At 46.9% G+C, this 22,956-nt stretch overlaps 1 protein-coding gene across 2 annotated transcripts in view; it reads right to left on the bottom strand.

Annotated features, from left to right (window-relative positions):
* Nucleotides 1-22,956, bottom strand: part of SETD4 (SET domain containing 4) — a 93,569-nt gene that overhangs the window by 4,292 nt on the left and 66,321 nt on the right. Inside the window, exons 9-11 of one of the 2 annotated variants that reach the window (XM_085621308.1) lie at nucleotides 16,785-16,865; nucleotides 9,073-9,196; nucleotides 123-291 (exon numbers count right to left, since the gene is read on the bottom strand). In XM_085621308.1, coding sequence (XP_085477434.1) covers nucleotides 160-291; nucleotides 9,073-9,196; nucleotides 16,785-16,865 — 337 coding nt within the window. In that variant the 3' untranslated portion in view covers nucleotides 123-159. The remainder of the gene's footprint in view (nucleotides 1-122; nucleotides 292-9,072; nucleotides 9,197-16,784; nucleotides 16,866-22,956) is intronic. The other variant, XM_085621307.1, reaches the window with a different exon arrangement.

Raw genomic sequence — 22,956 nt, 5'->3', positions numbered from 1 at the left:
ATGGGGCAGCAAAGTTAAAATGATAGAAGTAGTATTTTCTAAACCCTAAAGATTGCAGCCACATTGAAGAAAGATGCAGCTTAGTGGCCTTCTTGAGAGCATAAAAGGAATATGCTACTTACCAGTATGCATCTGTTCTTGGCATGTAGAGCTGCAGTTCTACACACTGGGCATAGATCGCCATCTGGTGTTGGGCCCATATGTTGCAGTTGTTTTTCTCTTGGAAAGTCTTTGGAAGTCACGAGGTATGCGACTCCTCCTTTGGATCATATTGCGCATGGGCTTCGGCTCCTTCCTCAGATTGTTTTTCGCCAGTGGGAAAATAATGGAGCTTTGTAAGAAACAGGAAAGATGCCCATGTGTGCTGTATCTAAATAAGATAAAACTGGAACAGATTAAGGTAGCCAGGGAGGCAGGTGGGCGTGTGTATATCTGCAGCTCTACATGCCAAGAACAGATGCATACTGGTAAGTAGCATATTCCGTTCTGTGCATAGATTGTGTAGCAGTACCCCCTCCTAGCGGCGACCACTAGTATCTGTTGCAGTTGTTTGAAACAGTGTTTTGAGGACAGCCTGGCCCACACTAGCCTGTTGCTCAGTTTCCCCATCTACACAATAGTGTTTAGTGAAAGTGTGCGGTGTAGACCATGTAGCTGCTTTGCAGATATCATCTAAGGGGATGTTCCCTAAAAATGCCATGGAAGCCCCTATCTTACATGTAGAGTGGGCTTTAGGGGGAACAGATAGCGTTCGTTTTGCTTTGTGGTAGCAAATCTGTATGCATTTAACAATCCACCTAGCTATCCCAGATTTGGAGATGGGGTTGCCTTTATGTGGTGGTGAGAAAGACACGAATAGTTGTTTGGTCTTGCGAAAAGGTTGTGTTCTTTCGATGTAGTAGAGTAAAGCTCTTTTGACGTCTAGGGTGTGTAGAGCTCTTTTTGCAATGGTTTGTGGCTGCAAGAAGAATAAGGGCAGTTCCACAGATTGATTGAGGTGAAAGGGAGAAATGACTTTAGGAAGGAATTTTGGATTAGTGCGGAGAACAACCTTATTATGATGCATTTGCAGAAAAGGTTCTTGAATGGTGAGTGCTTGTATCTCACTGACCCTTCTGAGGAAAGTAATGGCTACAAGGAAAGCTGTTTTCCATGTTAAAAATTGAAGCTCACATTTATGTAGAGGTTCAAATGGAGGCCCAATTAGTCTTGTGAGAACGATGTTTAGGTTCCACACCGGTGAGGGTGGAACTCTAAGGGGAATTATTCTCTTAAGGCCTTCCATGAAGGCTTTTATGGCAGGTACTCTGAAGAGTGATAAATGCTGTCTATTTTGCAGATACGCTGCTATGGCAGCAAGGTGTAGTCCAATAGACATGCAGGCTAGGTTGCTTGTTTGTAGGTGTAATAAGTAGACTATGATGTGTTTAATAGACACATCTAAGGGATTGACATTATTGTTGTGACAATAAATCACAAAACATTTCTACTTGGCTGCGTAGCAAGCTCTAGTGGTAGGTCGTCTAGCTTCTTTAATGACGTTCATACAGTCAGGGGGAAGATTAAGGTAACCAAATTCTAGGATTTCAGGAGCCAGATCGCAAGGTTGAGCTGAGCTGGGTCCGGGTGTCTGATCTCTCCATGGTTCTGGGTTAAGAGGCGTGGCGAGAGGTGTAATTTTTGGTGCGGAACTACGGAGAGTTCCAGCAATGTGGTGTACCACGGTTGTCTGGCCCAAGTTGGAGCAGCTAGGATGAGAGTTAGGGAATGTTGCTGTAGTTTGCGCACCACTAATGGAATGAGTGGGAGAGGCGGAAAAGCGTACGCAAATCTGCCTGACCAGTTCATCCATATCGCATTGCCTTTGGACAATGAGTGTGGATATCAGACAGCGAAGCTTGGGCATTTGGCGTTTTCGTGGGTGGCGAAGAGGTCTATCTGTGGTTGCCCCCACGTTTGAAAGAATGGTTGAAGAACTTGTGGATGAAGTTCCCACTTGTGGATTTGCTGAGTTTGATGGCTCAACAGATCTGCAATGGTGTTTTGGACTCCTGGGACATGTTGTGCTAGGAGAAAAATGTTCTGAGGTATGGCCCACCTCCATATGGTCTGTGCTAGCTGAGAGAGCTATAGAGAGTGTGTGCCGCCCTGTTTTTGGATGTAGTACATTGCTGTCATGTTGTCTGTGCGGACTAAGACAGCCTTGCCTGAGACGTGTGTTTGAAAGGCTTTTAGGGCTAGAAATATGGCGAGTAACTCCAGGTGGTTGATGTGGAGTAACTTTTGTTGAGGTGTCCACCTGCCCTGCATGGTGTGATGTAGTAGATGAGCTCCCCAGCCGGAGAGCGATGCGTCCGCAGTTAGAACTATTTGAGGAACCGGCTCTAGGAACGGTCGCCCTTTGGAAAGGTTTTTGGTGGTCCACCACTGCAGAGAGCGATGGGCACGACCGTCTACCAACACTAGATCTGTTAGCTGACCTTGAGCCTGGTTCCATTGGCGTGCTAGGCACTCTTGGAGAGGACGCATCTGGAGTCTTGCATGAGGTACTATGAATATGCAAGAGACAATCATCCCTATAAGCTGCATAAACACTCTGGCTGGAAGAGTGTGTTGTGGTCGAAATTGGGTGGAGAAGTGTGGCTCACTGGTTAGAGTAGGCAGACCTGGAAGCAGAGATCAACCCGGGACCAGGGTTCAATTCCCGGCTTGGCTGGGTCTTAAGTCCATAAATTGTCCATGGACTCGATAATTCTCGCTCCAGTGCATACTCGATTCATGTGTTCACACTCTGCGACTCTGGGCAATAGCTTGCTTAATCTCCACAATGGCCCCTCGCGGCGGGATGCCTGGCTTTCACCTTGTGGATGCCCTGCTGGGTTATCTCACAGGGGAATACCAGGACGGGTTCCCTAAGCAAGCGCTTAGAGACCGGTTGGTGATTTGCGCTATATAAATATCTGCACATTTACATTTACAAGAGCTTGTATGCTTGCTATCCTGGCAGGGCTGGGGTAGGCCAACGCTTTTGAGGTGTTTATGGTGGCACCAAGGTATTGTTGTACGTGGGAGGGATGCAGATGGGACTTGGCGTAGTTTACTGTGAAGCCCAGGCGGTGAAGTAGTTGGATAGTGGCGTGAGTGTGTTGCACACACTGGTTGTATGAGCTGGCTTTTATGAGCCAGTCGTCTAGATATGGGAAGACGTGGATGTGTTGTCTTCTCAGGTGTGCTGCTACTACTGCTAGGCACTTGGTAAACACTCGCAGCGCTGTGATGACTCCGAAGGGGAGTACTTTGAAATGGTAGTGGTGACCGTCCACTACGAATCTGAGAAACTTCCTGTGAGCGGTCTGAACGGGAATGTGGAAATAGGCGTCCTTGAGGTCTATGGTGGTTAGGAAGTCGTTTTGGGAGAGCAGAGGAAGCACCTGCTGGAGTGTGACCATGTGAAAGTGGTCTGAGTGTATGTATTGGTTTAGGGGTCTGAGGTCCAGAATGGGCCTGAGAGAGCCGTCTTTCTTTGGTATGAGAAAATATAGGGAGTAAACTCCCTTGTTTTGTTGGTGGGCAAGAACTGGTTCTATTGCATTTTTTTGTAGGAGGGAGATTACCTCTTGCTTTAAAAGTGACAAATGTTCCTGTGACATTAGGTGCTGTTTGGGTGGAATGGTTGGGGGGGTAGATGTTAGCTCTAGACAGTAGCCTGATTGGATTATTTTTTGCACCCATCTGTCTGAGGTGATGGTAGCCCACACAGGAAGGAAATTGTGGAGTCTGCCCCCGACTGGAGTGAAATAGTCTGGGGGAAGTGGAGGGAAGCCAATGGGTGGGGGTGGGGGTGGAGGCAGAGCGGGAGGTGTTAGTTTTGCCTCTGCCTTTGTTGTTGTTACCTCTGTAACTGACTCTTCTAAAGGAGGAACGGCAAAAGGAGCGCCCGGGAGCTTGCGACTGCAAGGCTCCCATAGATTTTGCCGTGTCTGTGTCCTTCTTCATTTTTTCGAGGGCTATATCGACATTAGGGCCAAACAGATGTTTCTCATCAAAGGGGTGGTTGAGGATGGAACTTTGAACCTCAGGTTTGAAACCTGAGATGCTTAGCCAGGCATGCCTACGCAGAAGGGTGCTGGTATTTATTGCCCTGGAGGCGGTGTCAGCTGCATCGAGGGCACAACGGATGGAAGTGTTTGTGATGGCTTTACCCTCTTGAATCAATTTGTTGGCCCTATGTTTATATTTGTCAGGGAGGTGTTGCATTATTGACTCCAGCTCATCATAATGTGCCCTGTCATATCTGGCTAGGAGCGCTTGGGTGTTGGCCGCCTGGGACACTGTCCGTTTGCCAGAGGCATCTAGGAGTTTAGACTCCTTATCTGGCGGTGGAGCCTCACCTGATGCCTGGGAATTGGCACGTTTCCTCGCATTGGAGACTACCAGGGAGTCTAGTGGTGCAGGGCCTTTAATATAGGGTGGATTTGTTGGGGGGCTTTATATTTTTTCTCAATGCGTGGGTTAATGACCCTGGGCCTAACCTGGTCTTTAAAAACCTCTGGTGCGTGCTTAATAACCCCCTTAAGCATCGGCAGAATTGAGGTGGACCTCTGTGCAGTGTCAAATGTATCTAAGAGGAAGTCCTCCTCTATGGGGTCTGTGTGGAGATCAACCCCGTGGTAGTGGGCAGCCCTATGGAGTAGCTGGTTAAAGCCCATGGTGTCCTCTGAGGCTTGGGGGGGCGGGGTGGGAGGGTCTAGAAGGGTAAAGATTGTCCTGCAGGACGTTAGGGACATCTGAGATGTTGTAGTCATCCCATGGGTCTGGAGAGCCTGTAGGAGTAGGGTCCCCTGTTGGTTGGTTGGCTGCCCCGTCCCCTGTGTCGTAGATAATGTCATCATCATCATCCTCATCTGGAGATGGTGTGGGAGAATGATGGGGTGGGGAGGAGTAGGAGGAGGAGGAGGAGGTGAAGGAATCCTCAAAGGGGAGGTGGCAAAGTCTCTTTTATGGTGGTGAAGCTGGTGCAGGCTTGTCCAGTGATCTTTTTTTTTGGTGCTAAGCGACAAATGCTCAGTCTTTGGATCCTTTACGAGAGTTTTTTGGTAAGGATCGAGTCGAAACAGTTCGTCTGTAAGGGGCAGATCCTTCGGTGCCGATGGTGTCGGAGCCGTGGGTTTTTTAGGCGTCGATTCGGCACTGGTTCTTGGTTTCGAACCTTGGGGTTTAGAAGTGTCTTTTGACTTCCTCGGTTCCGAGGTGGCTTTCGGCTTCGAGGTGTGGGAGTCGAGGCTTTTCAGCTTCTTGCTTGGCTCCGAGGATGTTATCGGTGCCGAGGAGCCGGTGTCAGTTTTCGGCGCCGAGAGCTTCGGAAAGGGGCGTTTTCTTTTTCGGTGTCCGTGCCAATGAGATTTTTTGGGCACATAGAGTAGGCTGGCTCGAGCCCTAGCTGCCTGAAGGCTCGGTGGGCTTCTTAACCGGCGAAGGCGTGACTGAAGCCTCAATGGCGTGGAGGGGGGTTTAGGGTCGGGGTCGACGTCTGTACTCACGCCCCTCTGTGCTGGAGTGATGTCCTCAACGTCGGAGTCGTCCGCTTCGGAGGCGCTGACGAGGCCTTCTGAGGTGTGCTGCTGTTCCGCAACATCGACGCCTTCTTTGAAGATGTCGTCGGGGATCGAAGTCGACGAGTGAGCCATTGTTCTCCTTGCTTGTCGGTCCCGGATCGTCTTCTTCGATCTGAAGGAGGTGCAAGCTGGACAGTCCCTTGCCTCGTGTTCTGGAGAGAGGCAGAGGTTGCACACCTCATGGAGATCGGTGTGGGGAAACTTCGACCCACATCGAGGACACTTCTTAATTGGCGTCCTTTCCATCAGCCAGGACCGAAGGCCTTCGTCGACGACCGGAATCGAAGATTTAGATTGTTGAGAGTCGCGTCAAGTGTGAAGAACGCGATCGAGACAATACCGTCGAAGGGGGAGGATTGCACGCCGAACAGGAAAACTGGAACGATTCTGAACTGGAGAGCGAAGAACACATCCGAGCCAGATGGCGGAAAAAAACTATCTAAGGATAAAGCCGAAGCCCATGCGCAATATGATCCAAAGGAGGAGTCACATACCTCGTGACTTCCAAAGACTTTCCAAGAGAAAAACAACTGCAACATCCGGGCCCAACACCAGATGGCGATCTATGCACAGTGTGTAATCTGCAGCTCATATGCCTCCAACACGTTATTTTCTATGCTTTCATGATGGCTGCCATTGTGTCACCCATCTTAGCGGTCATCTTGAAAGTAAATGAAATACACTTTCAAAATGGCTAGTGGCAACTACTGGACATGCAAGCACATGGGCACTGAATTACCCCTCTCTGTATTGTCAGTGAAAAGAGGATCTCCCATTCTCTTCCACGAAGGGAAGACTAAAGACAATAGCATCATATTTTAAATGCGACAGTGAACTTAAGCAAGAAGATGAGGGAATCATCCTTGCTTAGTCCAGAACTCAAAGTCATGTCATTGCCTCATTCATCACCCCTAAGATCTAAATCTTAGTAGGGTGCTGCAGAGCACAGCGAATGTCCACATAATGTTGGAGCCCAACAATCCAGTGTCTAGACAGCTGCAACCAAAGACAGAAAAACCAGAGCAGTGAGAGAGTCAAAGACCTTTCTTCCACCCTCTGGGTTTCAGTGGAGAGACACCAACATTCAGCTGTGCAGTAGGAACTTTACTTCAGCAAGTGGAGCCTACAGAGTGAGTGAGTCATGGCTTATCAAAATTCTGAAGATCAGTGAGCACTAATCATTAATATTTCTCGGGGCTTGAATATTCTGCTGAATTGGACCCAGACACTGCAGATAAATGTGAGGCATGTGACTGGACATGGAATTCTCACTGGCAAAGGACACGTGGTATATGGGACACCTGCAAGCGTAGGGTAAGGTGAACGGCAGAATATGTGAGGGTGACAAAGCACCCCCACATGGATTTGTATATGCCTCTGGGTTGTGGGACATGTCATGAGCCGATCTTCCGGCATCCGTCTGCAGAAGCGGGAGTGCTACTCTGTTGCCTTTTGCATACTTGCAAACACTGCTAGCAGTCCTTTCTGGAATGTGATTCTCACACTCATTAGTAGGCATATTGAAATGAGGCAGTTAGCCATAAAATAGAGACAAGTATTTACTTTTTGGCCATACGTGGGACAGGTGCAGTTGCTATAATGTTTTATATAAAATCAGCACGCTTCTTCATAGGGCAGAGGTCTTCAAACTTTAGGGCACACCTCCCTGGGGGTACGTGGCTGTATTCCCAGCGACGGCGCAATTCCCTCTGCAGACTTGCAAATGTAGATGGTCTGGAAGTGCGCTCTTGTTTATTTGTTGGTTTCCAGGCGGCCTTCATTTACAAGCAGCATTCGAACTGCATAAGAAAAGCATGGGAACTGTGAGACTAAGGTCTGTATTTGGAGTACAGCGGTGCTGGAGCCACCATACTCATGGTGGTGCTCCGACCACTGCCACCCTTGCAGGTCCACCCGCTGTATTCAGAGGGTGGCAGTCAGACTGCCGCAGCTGCCGGGATCCAGGATCCCGCGGTGGTGGCAGCGTGGAAAGGGACAGGAATATGCTGGCAGTGATGGTACGGCATGGCAGTGATGGTACGGCATGGCCGATTATATTCCAGCTTGCATATCCACTACCCACCATGCTCGCCATGAAAAGGGTGGCGGGGATGCAGGCGTTAGGGCTGAGAGCAAAGTTGTTGTGATAAGGGGGACAACACTTTGAAGAATTTTATTTTCTGAAAAGGACAGAGAGCCTGATGCAAGATTGGCATAATGGCAAAGGGGTGAAAGGTGTATTGTACTGGAGCTCAGGATTGTGAGGGGCTCATAACATCCCAGTTATGGGAAGCAGTGTTTTTGGTCATTTTCCAATGTCCCATTGTTTTTGTTCTATTGTTTTTGTCTGATGCATTTCTAGGTCTCACATTTGGTGTGGATTATGAGCTACAGAAAAAGTACCCCTGAACTGATATCATAAGCGACCTGCCCAGCCCTGACTCTCCCGACCCTCATCATAAAGTTTTGAAAGGGGCCTGTGTTACAAACCTTTTTCTTAGTGGGGATTAGACCAAAAATATTCGAAGACCTCCACCACAAGGGCAAATTGAGATCATGAAGATTTAAAGAATGGAAAGAAGCCATTCCTCGAAACAAAATAACAGGTGTTAATGGAAACACACAAAGAGGAAGAAGGACAGACGTTTTGGCTACCAGAGGACCTAAGCATATGTGAGAAGGAGAACAGCGTGCCGAAAGACACTCTTCACCAGCCCGTGACCCAATAACAGAGGTACTAGGGAGAAAGGAATCCTCCACCGCAAGACCAGAAAACATTTTAAACGAATTGAACAATAAAGTTCTGTAATGCCAAACATGAACATGCAAGGAAAAGTCAAGGTTCTAATAGGAGGAAAACAGTTGTGTACAACATGGGACTACAACTAAAAAGTCTGATAAAGGAGAAAAGGCACTTGCTGTGCTTAAATTTAACATACAGAACTGGACAGGGGATAATCAGATTCTAGTGCCAAGCAAAACAGATGAGCAGAGGGAGCTGAACCCATATATTTTGTCATCAGTGACCTCCTCCTCTTCCCAAATAACAAATGCTATGAAAGTAAAATGTTGAGAAGTAAATTTGAAGAAAAAGAAGGGAGGACGTGTTTTTATAACGTTACCTTGTATAAGGATTAAACAAAAGGGATCCTCCTTCTCAACACTCTTGTATTTTGGTATCAATAAAATACATTATACAGAGGGAGATTAAAAAGTGTCAGAGAGGCCCTGCCCCGGCATGAAGTCCAGTGAAGCAAGCACAGCACACCTCTCTCATTAGTTTCAATACTTTCCCATTCCCGATTCTAATGGCTGCAGGTAATGAGTTCTAAAAGTTGCTCCAGAAAGTCGGATGCAGAGTTCAAGTTAATGCACAAATCCATAAGCAAGAAGTAGATTTAAAATTTGCAGTGTACTTGACACAGTCATGGCATACTGTAATCCCCACGGCCCTTACCTTCTCAATGGCAGCGCAGGTCTCTTCAATCAGCTGAATGCAGATTTGTGTTGCAACCTCCAGAGCCTTTTTTTCATTTCTGTCCGAAACGCTCTCACCAATCAGGACTTTTTTCCAGCACATGCTAGAAACAAATCCAAAAAAGCACATGTAAACTCAGAACTAGAAGTTATCAGCTCAGGGCAGAAAATTCTAATCATCAAGTGAATAGGATGATGAGAAAAAGAAATCTTAGTCAAACATTCGATCTTGGTCAATTATAATTTAAAAATTTCTACAGTTGGGTATGGAGGAACATAGATAAAATACCTAAAAGAGACAAAAGTGGGTGAAGAGTGAAAGGCATATTGCACCAAGATTTAGCTCACAAGGAAGGCAACCAAGTGGGGCCACCAAAAGTCGGGTATGAAGGGGACATGTGGGAGTTGCACAAATGAATCTTGCTAGTCCTGTACGTCTGCTTACCAGAACTATAGGCTGTTAGCAACCCTTTTAATTAATCGATAAGGAAAATGCTACTTACCAGCATGCATCTGTTCTTGGCATGTAGAGCTGCAGAGTTGTACACTGTGCATAGTTCGCCATCTGGTGTTGGGCTCGCATGTTTGCACCTTGTTGTTGTCTTTGTAGTCACAAAATAGGTGACTCCTCCCTTGGACAATAGTGCGCATGGGCATCGACTCCATCCTCAGATTGTTTTTCGCCATGATGGGAAATAATGGAGTTAGTAAGAAATAAAGAGATGTCCATGTGAATGTATCTAATTAAGATAGTACTGGAACAGATACAAGTTCCGGGGAGGCGGGTGGGTGTCTACAACTCTGCAGCTCTACATGCCAAGATTAGATGCATACTGGTAAGTAGCATTTTCCGTTTGAGGCATATGAGCTGCAGATTGTACACTATGCATAGACTGTATAGCAGTGGCTTCCCTAGCAGTGGTCACCTGTATCTGTTGCAGTGGTTTGAAAAAGTGTTTTAAGAACAGCTTGGCCTACAGAAGCCTGTTGCTTAGCCTGCACGTCAACACAATAGTGTTTGGTGAAGGTGTGTGGTGTAGACCATGTTGCTGCTTTACAGATGTCATCAAAGGGAATGTTCCCTAAGAATGTCATAGAAGCCCCTAGTTTGCGTATTAAGTGCGCTCTAGAGGGAATTTTTAATGTGCCTTTTGGTAGTATATTTGAATGCATTTGACCATCCACCTAGCGATCCCAGCTTTGGAGATGGGGTTACTTTTATGAGGTGGTGAGAAGGCTACAAACAGTTGTTTTGTCTTTCTAAAGGGCTTAGTCCTGTCAATGTAATAAAGTAGGGCTCTTTTGACATCCAGTGTGTGAAGAGCTCTCTCTGCTACAGGGTCCGGGTTTTGAAAAAACACTGGTAACTCCACTGATTGGTTAAGGTGAAAAACAGAGATTACTTTGAGAAGAAATTTTGGATTTGTTCTAAGAACCACCTTGTTACGATATATTTGTAATAAAGGTTCTTGTATGGTTAAAGCCTGGATCTCACTTACTCTCCTGAGAGGGGTAATTGCGACAAGGAAAGCTACTTTCCATGTGAAGCACTGTAGTTCACATTTGTGTAGAGGTTCAAATGGGGGACCCATGAGCCTGGTAAGAGCAATGTTTAAATTCCACACTGGAGAGGGCGGCAGCCTGGGGGGAATTATCCTTTTAAGGCCCTCCATAAAGGCTTTTTATTGGAGGTACTCTAAATAATGACAAGTGTTGTCTGTTTCGTAAATAAGCGGCAAGTGCTGCTAGATGTAATCTTATGGATGAATATGCTAAATTACACCTTTGTAAGTGTATCAGATAGCAAATGATATCCTGGATTGAAGCATCCAGTGGATCAATTTTATTGTTATTGAAGTAGATGACGAATCTTTTCCACTTTGCTGCACAGCAAGCTATAGTAGTAGGGCGTCTGGCTTCTTTAATGATGTTCATACAGTCCGGCGGGAGGTTAAGGTAACCGAACTCTAGGACTTCAGGTGCCAGCTCGCTAGATTCAGTTGTTCTGGATCGGGGTGCCTTATCTCTCCATGGTTCTGCGTTAGCAACGTTGGGGAGGGACGTAGTTTTTGGTGTTGAACTACAAAAAAGTTCCAGGAGTGTTGTGAACCACGGTTGCCGTGCTCATGTGGGAGCTACTAGGATCATCTTGAGAGACTGTTGTCTGAGCTTGCGTACTACTAGGGGAATCAGTGGGAGTGGCGGACAAGCGTACGCAAATCTGCCTGACCAGTTCATCCATATCGCATTGCCCTTGGACAATGGGTGTGGAAACCTGGCGGCGAAGGTCGGGCATTTTGCATTTGCGTGTGGCGAACAAATCTATGTCTGGTTGACCCCACACTTGGAAAAATGGTTGAAGAACTTGGGGATGAAGTTCCCATTCGTGTATGGACTTAGCAGATCTGCAATCTGATTGTGAACTCCTGGAAGGTGTTCTGCTAGAAGATATATATTTTGTGGAATGGCCCATCTCCATATGCTTTGCGCCAGTTGAGAGAGCTGCAAAGAATGTGTTTTTGTATGTAATACATAGCTGTCATATTGTCCGGCCAGACTAGGACAGTCTTGTGGTGTAGATGTACTTGGAATGATTTTTATGCTAGAAATATTGCCAGTAATTCCAGGTGATTGATGTGGAGCACTCTTTGTTGAGTGGTCCACTTGCCTTGAATTGTGTGGTTTAGGAGATGGGCTCCCCAGCCGGTGAGTGATGCGTCTGCTGTTAGCACTATGTGTGGAACTGGCTCTAGGAACAGCTGCCCTTTGGAAAGGTTTCGTATGTTCAACCACTGCAGAGAGCGATGTGTGCGGCAGTCCACCAACACCAGATCTGTAAGTTGTCCTTGAGCCTGGTTCCACTGACGTGCTAGTCCTTCTTGTAAGGGGCGCATCTGAAGTCTTGCATGAGGTACGATGAAAATGCAAGAGGCCATCATTCATATGAGTTGCATGAATACCCTGGCTGGGAGGAAATGCTATGGTTGGAATTTTGTGATTAGGGTTTGTATACTGGCTATTCTGGCTGGATTGGGCTATGCCGGAGCTCTGGAGGTGTCTAATATGGACCCTAGATACTGATGTATGACGGAGGGCTGCAGATGTGATTTGGTGTAGTTTACTGTAAATACCAAGTTGTGTAGAAGCTGGATGGTTTGATGAGCATAATGAACACACTGGTTGAATGACTTGGCTTTTATGAGCCAGTCGTCGAGGTATGGAAAGACATGGATTTGTTGTCTTTTTAAGTGTGCTGCTACTACTGCAAGGCACTTTGTGAACACCCTGGGTCCGTCTACTATGAATCTTAGGTATTTCCTGTGAGCAGGTTGTATGGGAATGTGGAAGTAGACGTCCTTGAGATCTAGTGTGGCAAGGAAGTTGCCTTGTTGAAGTAGTGGGAGGACCTGTTGAAGAGTGATCATATGAAAATGATCTGACTGTATGTAGAGATTGAGAGGTCTGAGGTCGAGTATTGGCCTTAGGGTGCCGTCCTTTTTGGGGATTAGGAAGCACAGCGAGTAAACCCCTGTTCCTGGATGCTGTAGGGGAACTAGTTCTATTGCTTGCTTTTGAAGCAGTGAGAGAACCTCCTGTTTTAAGAGCGTGGGATGTTCCGTGGACATTGGACGCTGTTTGGGTGGTAAGGTGGGTGGGGTTGTTGTAAGTTGCAGGCAGTAACCATACTGGATAATTTGTCTTACCCACTTGTCTGTGGTGATGGAAGTCCAGACAGGTAAGAACTGTGATAGTCTCCCTCCGACCGGGGTGGAAAGGTCTGGAAGGAGTGGAGGGAAGTCACTGCTTATTAGTGGGGGAGGTGCTTGTGTTGTTACCTCGGCCTCTCCCTTTTATATTATTTCTCCTGTATCTGCCTCTAAAATATCCCCTGATGGGGGATGTTTGTGTGGTGTTCTTGTAGGAAGAAGAGGCAGTGTCTATTCCAATGTTTTTTTGATGCTCCTCTATAGAAGGAGCGACGAAAGGAACCACGTGTGGATGGAGACTAATGCCCCCATGGATTTAGCAGCCTCCGTGTCCTTTTTCATTTTTTCTAGAGTGGTGTCTACAGCCGGTCCAAAGAGTTGTTCTTGATTGAACTGCTGATTGAGGATAGTTGTTTGTACCTTCTGTTTGAAGCCAGAGATGCGTAGCCAGGCATGTCGTCTGAGTAACACGCTAGTGTTAATGGACCTAGAGGCGATGTCAGCTGTGTCAAGGGCACACTTGATTGATGCATTAGTTATTAATTTGCCCTCCTGAATTAAATCATTGATCATGGTCTTATATTGATCAGGTAAATGTTGCAATAGGGTTTCCAGTTGGTCATAGTGAGCCCTATCGTACCTAGCAAGTAATGCCTGAGTGTTGGCTATCCGCAAGTGATTAGCTGCTTGGGCAGCGACTCTCTTGCCAGAAGCATCTAACAACTTAGACTCTTTATCCGGAGGTGGCGCATCACCGGAGGTCTGAGAGTTGGCACGTTTCCTAGCATTAGTTACCACTAGTGAATCTAAAGGCAGTTGACCCTTGATGTAGGTGGGATCATCGGGAGTGAGTTTATTTTTTTTGTCAAATCCGGCGATTGTGAATTCTAGCCCTAACAGGGTCCTTGAATATGTCGGGGGTATGTTTAATAACACCCTTTAACATTGGCAGGGTCAGTAAAAGGGTTATTGTTGCCTCCCCCATCCCCTAAATCATCCGCACGTGTGGTAGTGGTGAGTTTGAAGGAAGTATAGGAGAATGTGGAGGAGAGACAGGCTTAGGAGGAAGAACTTGAGAAGAGGGGCATATAGGTGAAATGGCACAGTCATTTTTCTTCACAGGCACTACAGGAATGCCTGGGGTGTCCAGTTTCATCTTCTTGTGTGGAACAGTAGCCACATGTCCTGTTTTGGGGTGTATGTGGAGAGTTTTTTGTTTCGGATCGATAGGATCCGGTCGAAAAAGTTCTTCCTCTTCGGTAACCGCTTTGGGCGCCGATTTCTTCAGGTCCAAGCGAGGTTTGAATTTCTGCTCCGTGCCCTTGGGAGGTGGTTCGGGGTCCTTCGGCTTGGATGTGGAGGCAGAAATCTTTTTCGGTTCCGAATGTTTTGGTTTAGGATCCGATGCCTTTTGTTTCGGCGTCGAGGTTTTCGGTGCCAATGTATTTTTGGGAGTAGGCTGCACGCCCAGCTTCAGTGCCTGCGGAACACTGAGATGCGGTTTGCTCGGTCCCGAACTACCGGAAGGCTTGTTCCTTATCTTCGGAGCCGGGCCCGGGGACGGGGCTTCTGAAGCATGTTTTCGGTCGCGACTGGGGTCAGCAGGCGAAGTCTTGACCAGGGCCTTCTTTGTTTTAGGTGGGGTTGGGGTAGGGGCAATTGTACTCACTCGTTGACCAGGAGTGATGTGGTCGTCTGAGTCGGAGTCGTCTGCTTCGGACACGATTTCCAGGCCTTCATAATCCTCCTACGGGACATCAGGTCCTTCATCGAAGATTTCCACCGGTACCAGAGCTGCTTGCTGCGCCATGATGTGTCGTCGGGCCCGGCAATCACTGATGGTCTTTTTGGATCGAAAAGCGGCGCAGGCCTGGCTATTGTTCTCGTTGTGCTCGGGCGAGAGACACAGGTTACAGACCTTGTGGTGGTCACTGTGTGGGAATTTAGCTACACCCTGGGGGCATTTTTTAAATGGAGTCCTTTCCATGAGCTGTAGGCCCGAACGGCGTCGATAGGCCCAGCGGAACCGCTTCGACAACCGGAATCGAGTAGATGAGGTGCGCGTTGAAGTTCACGCGATCGAAAACAATACCGTCGAGTTTTAGATAGTTTGCTCGTCGAAAAGGTTTGGAGAATATGGTGCCAAACCGGAGCGCAGAAGTTACATCCGAACCCGATGGCGGAAAAAAACAATCTGAGGATGGAGTCGATGCCCATGCGCACTATCGCCCAAGGAAGGAGTCACCTATCTCGTGACTACAAAGACTCTTCCAAGACAACAACAAGGTGCGAGCATCCGAGCCCAACACCAGATGGCGATCTATGCACAGTGTACAATCTGCAGCTCACATGCCTCGAACCATTAGTTACTCTACTCTAGATACACAAACATATTAATTTGTCTCACAATTAGGAAAGGTTATTCTACAGAAAGGAGGCAAAAAAAAACACCTTGGCCAGTTCCCTCTAACTGCGTAACTTATTTCTTGTCGACAACATTGGTCTCTCATTCAACAATGCAAATGTTTTTACTTTCTATGTATCACACGGTTGGTTGTATTTGGGCATGTTAACTTCCTAATTGTTTAATATTTACGCCTTTACCTTCTTATCGTATTTGCTTCTTTGTACAGCGCTCTGATACCCTTACGGATGACCCGTATATATAAAAGTTTTCAAATAAATAAATCCACTCAGCTCTGAAGAAACATGCAAATTAGAAAAATGTGTGGATTTTCCAGAGAGCAAGACCAAAACTCTATGCTAACCCCATTCTGATTCCAAAAACGGGGAATCAGTTAATAAAACAAAGTGCGACTGTGCCGCTGCGGTATATGGATTGTCCCAGTAACTTCAGAATAAGGGGATTAGGGGGTTAGAGATCTGCATGGGTTGGAGAGGGTTCAGCGAGACCCGTGGGGATGCTGAAAGTTTTCTTACAATAGTTTTCAATCAGTCTAAAGTTTAATGATGGTTCCCAAATAAAGGCATGCTGGCCCATTGTGACTGACATGTATTGAATGTGAATTGAACAAGTCTATGAGTGTACTATTGTATTGTGTGCTTCTTTGTGCTGTCATTAAACAAAAAATAAAATGCCTTTTGACTTATTCAATGCTTGTTAAACAAAGATGCCGCTATAGCAACAGGACACGCTTATGTGACATTGTTGTGCTCATTTGTTTAAAGGTTTTTCAAACTTGCTGCATTTCAAACACTTCAGGTCAATCTGAAAAAGGAGCACCTCAAACAAGCTCCTGCACAGAAATTGTTATAAAATATATATAAAATATCTACAATAAGGCGCAACCTGTGTAAAAATGCCTGACATTCTGAAGCAATGGCACAGCATTTTGAACGTTCAACCAATCGAATAACAGATATTTCAAATGACAATCTTACTTTACTGCTGCATTATAAGTTTTCTAAAAATATATTTAAAATACCAACTCTCATCTCATTTTGTAATCTCCTATCTGGAGCGGCATCCTCTCCTCTCCTGCGCTCCCTTCATTGGTTACTGGTACGAAAGAGAATTATTTTTAAAACCTGCTGCTTAACACACATCTCCCTGACAGGGAAAGATCCCAGCTGCCTATCCTCTAAGCTCACTTTCTATCGCTCAGCCAGACTTCTTAAGATCCAGTGATAAAGCTTTGTTGACGGTCCCACAGATCAGAAGGACCCCCACAGGGGGCAGGTCTTTTTCTTACCTAGCCCCTCTGTATCTGAACAGGCTACCCCTCCATGTGCACTGAACATCTCCAATCTAGAAAACTACTTAAGACAGTGCTTTTTTAAATTCTGCAGCTTCACTTTCGCCTGTGTTAGCTCTTCACCGAAATACCCCTCCCCGGGTGACTCGTGCGTGATATATATTAGATTAACATAACATAACGCATGTACTTGCAACTCCAATAAAATAAAAGAATTAAAAAATAGTCCAAGATTAATACAACTTTATGAACAACAACATAAAACTTACAATTCTTCGGTTGCTAGGCAAAGCAACCTGAGAGCCACTAGGAACTTCCACGAAGGACCATCCAAACCAAAGGTTAGGTTGCTGAAAACCAAAACGGAAGTAAATAAAGTGAAGCTGTTAGCACAAATGTGCACAGAAAATAGTAAAAGAACAACAAACATACTGGTTTCTGTCATGAGAGTTCAGAACTGAAAATTGCAATTAGTTACTCAGAGATTTCACAATTAGCTATAAGTTTACTATATAAAAACCTTGGCATATGACTTATGTACCCAAAGCCGATGAGCTGGACGTGTAAATAAACTGAATCTGGCCTAAAATATATCTTGAACATATTTATGTTTTTGGCAAACGTCCACACAGTAAAACATACGAGAGAATGGATGGGATAAGTGAAGGGGCATTGAATGTGTGTTAACCCAAGCGAAGTGTCTCAAGAAAAGTAGTATACCCTGTGGATCAAATCACCCCCACAAGACCTCTACTCAATACTCAGCTCCATGCTGCAAAAAAGATGGCAACCAGCTGGTCGAGGTGCACAATAAAGAGGGAGTGAACCAGCCCCAGGGTGGAAGGCAGCAAAGAATGAAGAGCTGTCCCTTCCATGCATCAGAGAGCCAGAACTGTTCATCAACCTAGTGTGGTGGGGGCGTGGCCTGGATGTGCACCAAGTTGGTCGCATGTCTCTGAAGCTCCGGAGCCGCCGCTCTTATTTCACGACCCTATCGCTCAAGGCCGGGACTCATGGCAAGACCAGTGGAGTGAGAGGACTCCCGGCCCCCTGGTGACCCCTGAGGGCTGATGGCAGGCTGCTTGCATGCCTCCTTGTGCAGAAAGCTGAAAGGACAGCAACCCGATGCGGCACTTGGAAGCCCCACGGTGATGAGGGCGAGCCGGAGGACGGGGTTGCCGGCATCAACAATACCTGCGGCCGACGCGCCCCGACCCGGGGGCCTCATCACCACCAGGCTGCAGGAGACCTGAGGCACGGACCCCCAGGGCCGGCTTTAGCGATGGTGGTGCCCGGTGCGACAATCACCGTTGGCGCCCCCTCGTTCCATGACCGCCTCCTTGTATTCTCTCCCTACCACCTGCAAAAGTGCCCCTCATCTCTCCTATCATAAGATATTGCTAAACACAGCACCCCCCTGAGGTCAGAGCACCCCCCTTCACACGTCAGCGCCCAGTGCGGCCACACCAGTCGCACTACCCTAAAGCCGGCCCTGCGGACCCCTTCTGCTGCCTCCTGGCCCTGGGCCACGACAGTGAGCTCTCTATGGCGGCCTCCATTTGCCTTGCCTGGTTCCCGATGGGCTGGGCCTGAATCCTGGTGCAGCCTGTGATGCTGCGAGAAACGTGGTATGCCCCGGGTGGCTTCCTGGCACTGCGCACTGTGGTGGCATTGCGTACCGTGGGGGCCTAAATAAGTGAGCGCGGATCCTTCTGCTGATTCCGGGCACAGAGCTGTGGCCTGTGCCTGCCGCATCGAGCTCTCGGCGGGCTAGGCCTTCGTCCTGGTACAGCCTACAGCGCCCAGGCTGCTGCTGTGTCTCCCGAGCCTGCGGACGTTGGTGCACCATGCCGGCAGCAGTGGGGCCTCGGGTGTGACAAACCGATGGCTGCTGGTGCTGAGCTGCTGCTAGGGGCCTGGTTGGGGCCGCTGGTGCGGCTGTTCTTCTTGGTGCCCCCCCCCCTTCTTTTGGCAGACTGAGGCCTGAGCTGCATTGAGGACTTGAGCCCCCTTTGAAGCGCATAGGTGAAAATCGGCTGCCCCACGCTACACCTGCTGCACTGCAGAATTGTGTTAGCTGACGGTCATATCGGCAGGTAGCAGGGACATCAGCCACACAGAGCCCTGCATGGATATGTGCCCAGGTGGACCCCTTGCTTAGACACACCACTGCACTCCTCTATGATACTATCCCCAAAGCTACCATTGCACTTATTTGGTATCAACAAATAAACCCACCCCCCCCCTACCGGCTTGAAGAACCTGGACTGCCCTGCCTAAACGCAATACTGGTCTCTGTTGCACTATGGGGACGGGAGACCCGAAACAGCGGCAAATCTCATTTGAGTCCACAAGGACCCCCAGGCGCGAGGAAGATGCAGGCTCACCGAACGAGGGCCCCCAGGTACAGGCCTCAGTCTGGCGGCACTGCGGCTATTATGGGAGAGCTAAGTGCCGGCTTCAAGGCCATCGACACGCGCCTTGACACACTGGTCATCAGGCTCGATGATGTGCGAAGCCTCATAGACCAAGAGGACACCCGCCTTGAAGCGGCGGAGTTAGAGAATGCGCAGCGAGCCATGGCTAAACGACTAGAGCGTACAGAATGACGACTTAAAATTGTTGCCGCCAAAGCTGAGGATTTAGAGACGCGATCGCACGGAAACAATATCCACATAGCGGGAGTGGCGGAGACCATCAACATAGGCCCCCTGAATGAGTAGGTCTAACGTCTACTAAAAGAGCTGTTTTGGAATGATGCATTCTCATCTACATTTGCAGTCGAACGGGCTCATCAATCGCTGGACCCTTGAGCTGCTCCCTGGGCCCCTCCCCATCTGATCATCGCCCTTAACTACCATTACCAATTAACCAGATCATGCCCGAACTCCCAGCAGCGGCAATACTATTAGATGCTGAAAAAGCATTTGACTCCTTGGAGCGGTCCTTTCTTTATGCCACCCTGCGGAAACTCGGCATTCCCCAACATTTTCTGAGCCTTGTCCGCCTATTGTACACAAATTCCGTTGCCCGACTCCATATGAATGGTGGCTTCTCGGATCAACTTGAGTTGTCTCGGGGGACCAGACAGGGCTGTCCATTGTCACCACTACTTTTTATTATCGCAATTGAGCCCCTGGTTCGACACCTGCAGCATGGGTTTCGCTTCCATTGGGGCCCCGTGCTGGCGTCCTTATTTGCAGACGATGTCATACTATTCGTTCGCGATCCTGAGACTAATCTCCAGAAATTTGTGTGTTTTGGGTTTTTTTCTGGGCTTGTTATCAACTGGGCCAAATCTGAAATATTTCCACTGATGGAAGCCACGGCCCGGTTTGCTCTAGAGTGCCCTCTTCGGTGGTGCAATTACCCCTCCCCCTCCTCCCCCAAATATCTTGGAGTTTACTTGCACCAAAGTGCAGCAGAAGTGATTTGGCTTAATTAGGATCCTACAGTCGAACACTTGTCGAAGAAAAGCAACAGATGGATCAAACTTCCCCTGTCTATGGCCGGAAGGATTACCATTTTTTAAATAGTGGTTGTCCCTTGATTTCTTTACTACTTTCTTTAATATTCCCATGCCACTCAACTCTAGATTCTTTGATACATTGCATGGTATGCTCATCAGCGGATTTGGGGTCCCGGACTTTTACCAATACTTTCAGGTAACGAAAGCGCACTATGCATATTACTGGTACCATCCCGACCCTCGACAGCAATACTTGAAAGCAGAATGGGGCCAGGCCAGACCAGGCCCCACTCACTTTATGCTCTTATACCTCACGGAATATCCAGAACACCCTCTGAAATACACTCCAAACAACATTCTGGGCCTGGACAAGACTATGCCGGCTTCTTCATTTACTACCCACATATACCCCCGATAGGCAACCCATGGCTCTCCCAGACTATGGAGACTCTGACCAAAAGGACTTTGGCTCAGTGTGAGTTGCACATGTTTGGACAGCTTTTTCAGAGCGCCCAGGTGCGTATTGTCCCAGGCCTTACTGGGGCACGTGATGTGTCCTATAAGGACAGCTTTCTGGTGAACCGAATACGCACTTCGTTGATAGCTGCACTGCAAGCATCCACTGCAGAGCCGGTAAACATCCTACCACTTATTCGTTATTACCTTTGCTTCTGGTGCCCATTTAGTTTCTAGGCTTTATCATCTGGCTCTTACACTTAGACCACAGGTGGGCACAGGGGCACGAACGGCTTGGGAAAATGATCTGGGCCACCCCCTACCAGATAAAACATGGACCTACTGTTGCGAACAGACCCGGTATGTTTCCTTTAATCATCGCCATAAGATTCTACACTTCAAATATATACATAGAGAATACATTACACCCAAATTATTGTGTAACGGAGGCTCCAGACGTCTCCCATATGACATGGAACTGCACGCCAGTGCTGGCATATTGGAATGAAGTCTTCCGCTATCTAGCCAAGATGATGGAGACTGAATTGACCTCCTCCTCGTTAATGCAATTGCTGGGATATGTGAAGCCCCTCAATCCTGGCGTACGCCGCTTTTCAGCTATTGCCCTACTGCTAGCCAAACAGAAGGTTTCGAGACACTGGAACAGCTCTGTGGTCCCAGCGATTAAGGCCTGGGTGAAGGACCTAATATATTGTGACACTCCCAGTGATATATACGCCTCCATGCAACTACTTGCCTCTAGACCCAAAAATAACCGGCAACAACTCCGATCCTACCTGCTTTTACATCCTGAAGAGGTAGATTGAATGTAAATCAAGGTGTATCATAGAATGACCCCGAATATGGAAGTGGTGAAGACTCTGCCTCCTCTGAAGCATAAATGAACAGTGCTTGTATTAGTAATGATCTCAACTGTAATGAATACGACTTTGTTAATCCTATCGCCAACTAACGATGCATAATATATCCCTGTATGTTTAAGTTTGTTTTGAAATTGACATCTTTTCTTTTGTATTTCTGAAAATGCAATAAACAAAATTAAAAAAATAAATCCAACAACCTAGTGTGGCAAACCACTCTCTGTCTGTGAAGGTGGCTGTAGTGTTTGAGGATCTGGCTTTGCGCATGCAGCCACAGGTGGAGTGACTCTCAGGAGTGAAGGCCAACCCAGCTGAAAGGCCTGGGTTGCCTTCGAGGGCCTGAGCCTTGCTGTCGTTTTGGCACTTGTAAGGGAGAAAGTTGGATTCTTGTTAGCTCATCAGTGGCGCTTCTACCGTGTATGTAGCTCAGTTTCAAGGTCTTTTTACTGCTTTCTCATAAGAACGAGTGACATCTGCTCCAGCTATTATTATCAGTAGTTTCACTCTCTGTGATGAGACCTTTTCCTTTGCCTATATGAAGAACATGTAAAAAAAAGTGATGAGATTTAAAGGTTTGCTAGTATTATAATCTCAATACCTGTGCTAAATTAGCTAGTTTGTGATTACTAACTTGTTTGCTTTTTGTTAATAAACATATTCCAGACGTCGTGTAAGCTTAGATAGTGAATTTTTTATTTCACAGTTTAAAGTTAGGAGCACAGGGTCAGCTGCAAAAAGGGGAATCAGTTCGTAAATAACTTGTTGACCTTTTCTGAGTAGGCCAACACCTTATTTGAAAGAACAGCAAAACATGGAGCTCACACAGCAGCCAGCAGATAATTGACTTCTCTGAAATTCCCCACCTAAAAGAACATTCCCATTCTAACTTTCTGATAACAGCTAGTTCAAGTTACAACACATCCACTATATTTATAAAACAAGTAAACACAGAAATTAAAAATCAACACAAAGATAAAATAGAAAAAAAAAATATGATAATTTAAAAAACAAAATACTAGATGAGAAATAAGAAAACACAAACTTCAATTACTATAAAAAAGAAAATCTACATAGTAATGTAATGTAATTTTAAACGATGACACAAATCCTGAGGAGGAAAAAAAAACTACCTTACATATTCATGTAAATATTCAGGGGGACTCCGAAATCTTGGTGCTCTTTCTCCCCCACAAATGTCCAGCGTGACATCCTGCATCAGCACCACTTGTTCCCTGTTGTCTCCTCCTGTTACAACTTCTCTCGGAGCCATTCCAGATTCACTCTTTCTCCTTCCCAAAACATCATCACTCATTCACAAAAAACTACCGTGCTTCTTGTTTTCATCATCGCAGGGTCTACCAGTCTTACGATATAAAGTCATTCTTCTTCAGTTCTATTTTTCACCATTTTCTAATACAACAAAGAATTCATGCACATCTCTAAATTTGTATGGTCCCCAAAACTTCATGAGACCACCTTACACTCATCCAGATTTCACCTTCACCAAATCTCCAACTTTAATATTACTTTCCCCACACTTTCTCAGCAATAGAAACCACTCCTTCACCCTGCACTAAGGATGGCATCCAAACAGGAAATGTATTTGCTATAGCCTTTGTTTCGCTCATAAGATCA

Source organism: Triturus cristatus, chromosome 8, assembly GCF_964204655.1.
Source record: "Triturus cristatus chromosome 8, aTriCri1.1, whole genome shotgun sequence".
NCBI classification, from domain to species: domain Eukaryota; kingdom Metazoa; phylum Chordata; class Amphibia; order Caudata; family Salamandridae; genus Triturus; species Triturus cristatus.
This window is presented reverse-complemented; position numbering and strand designations above follow the sequence as displayed.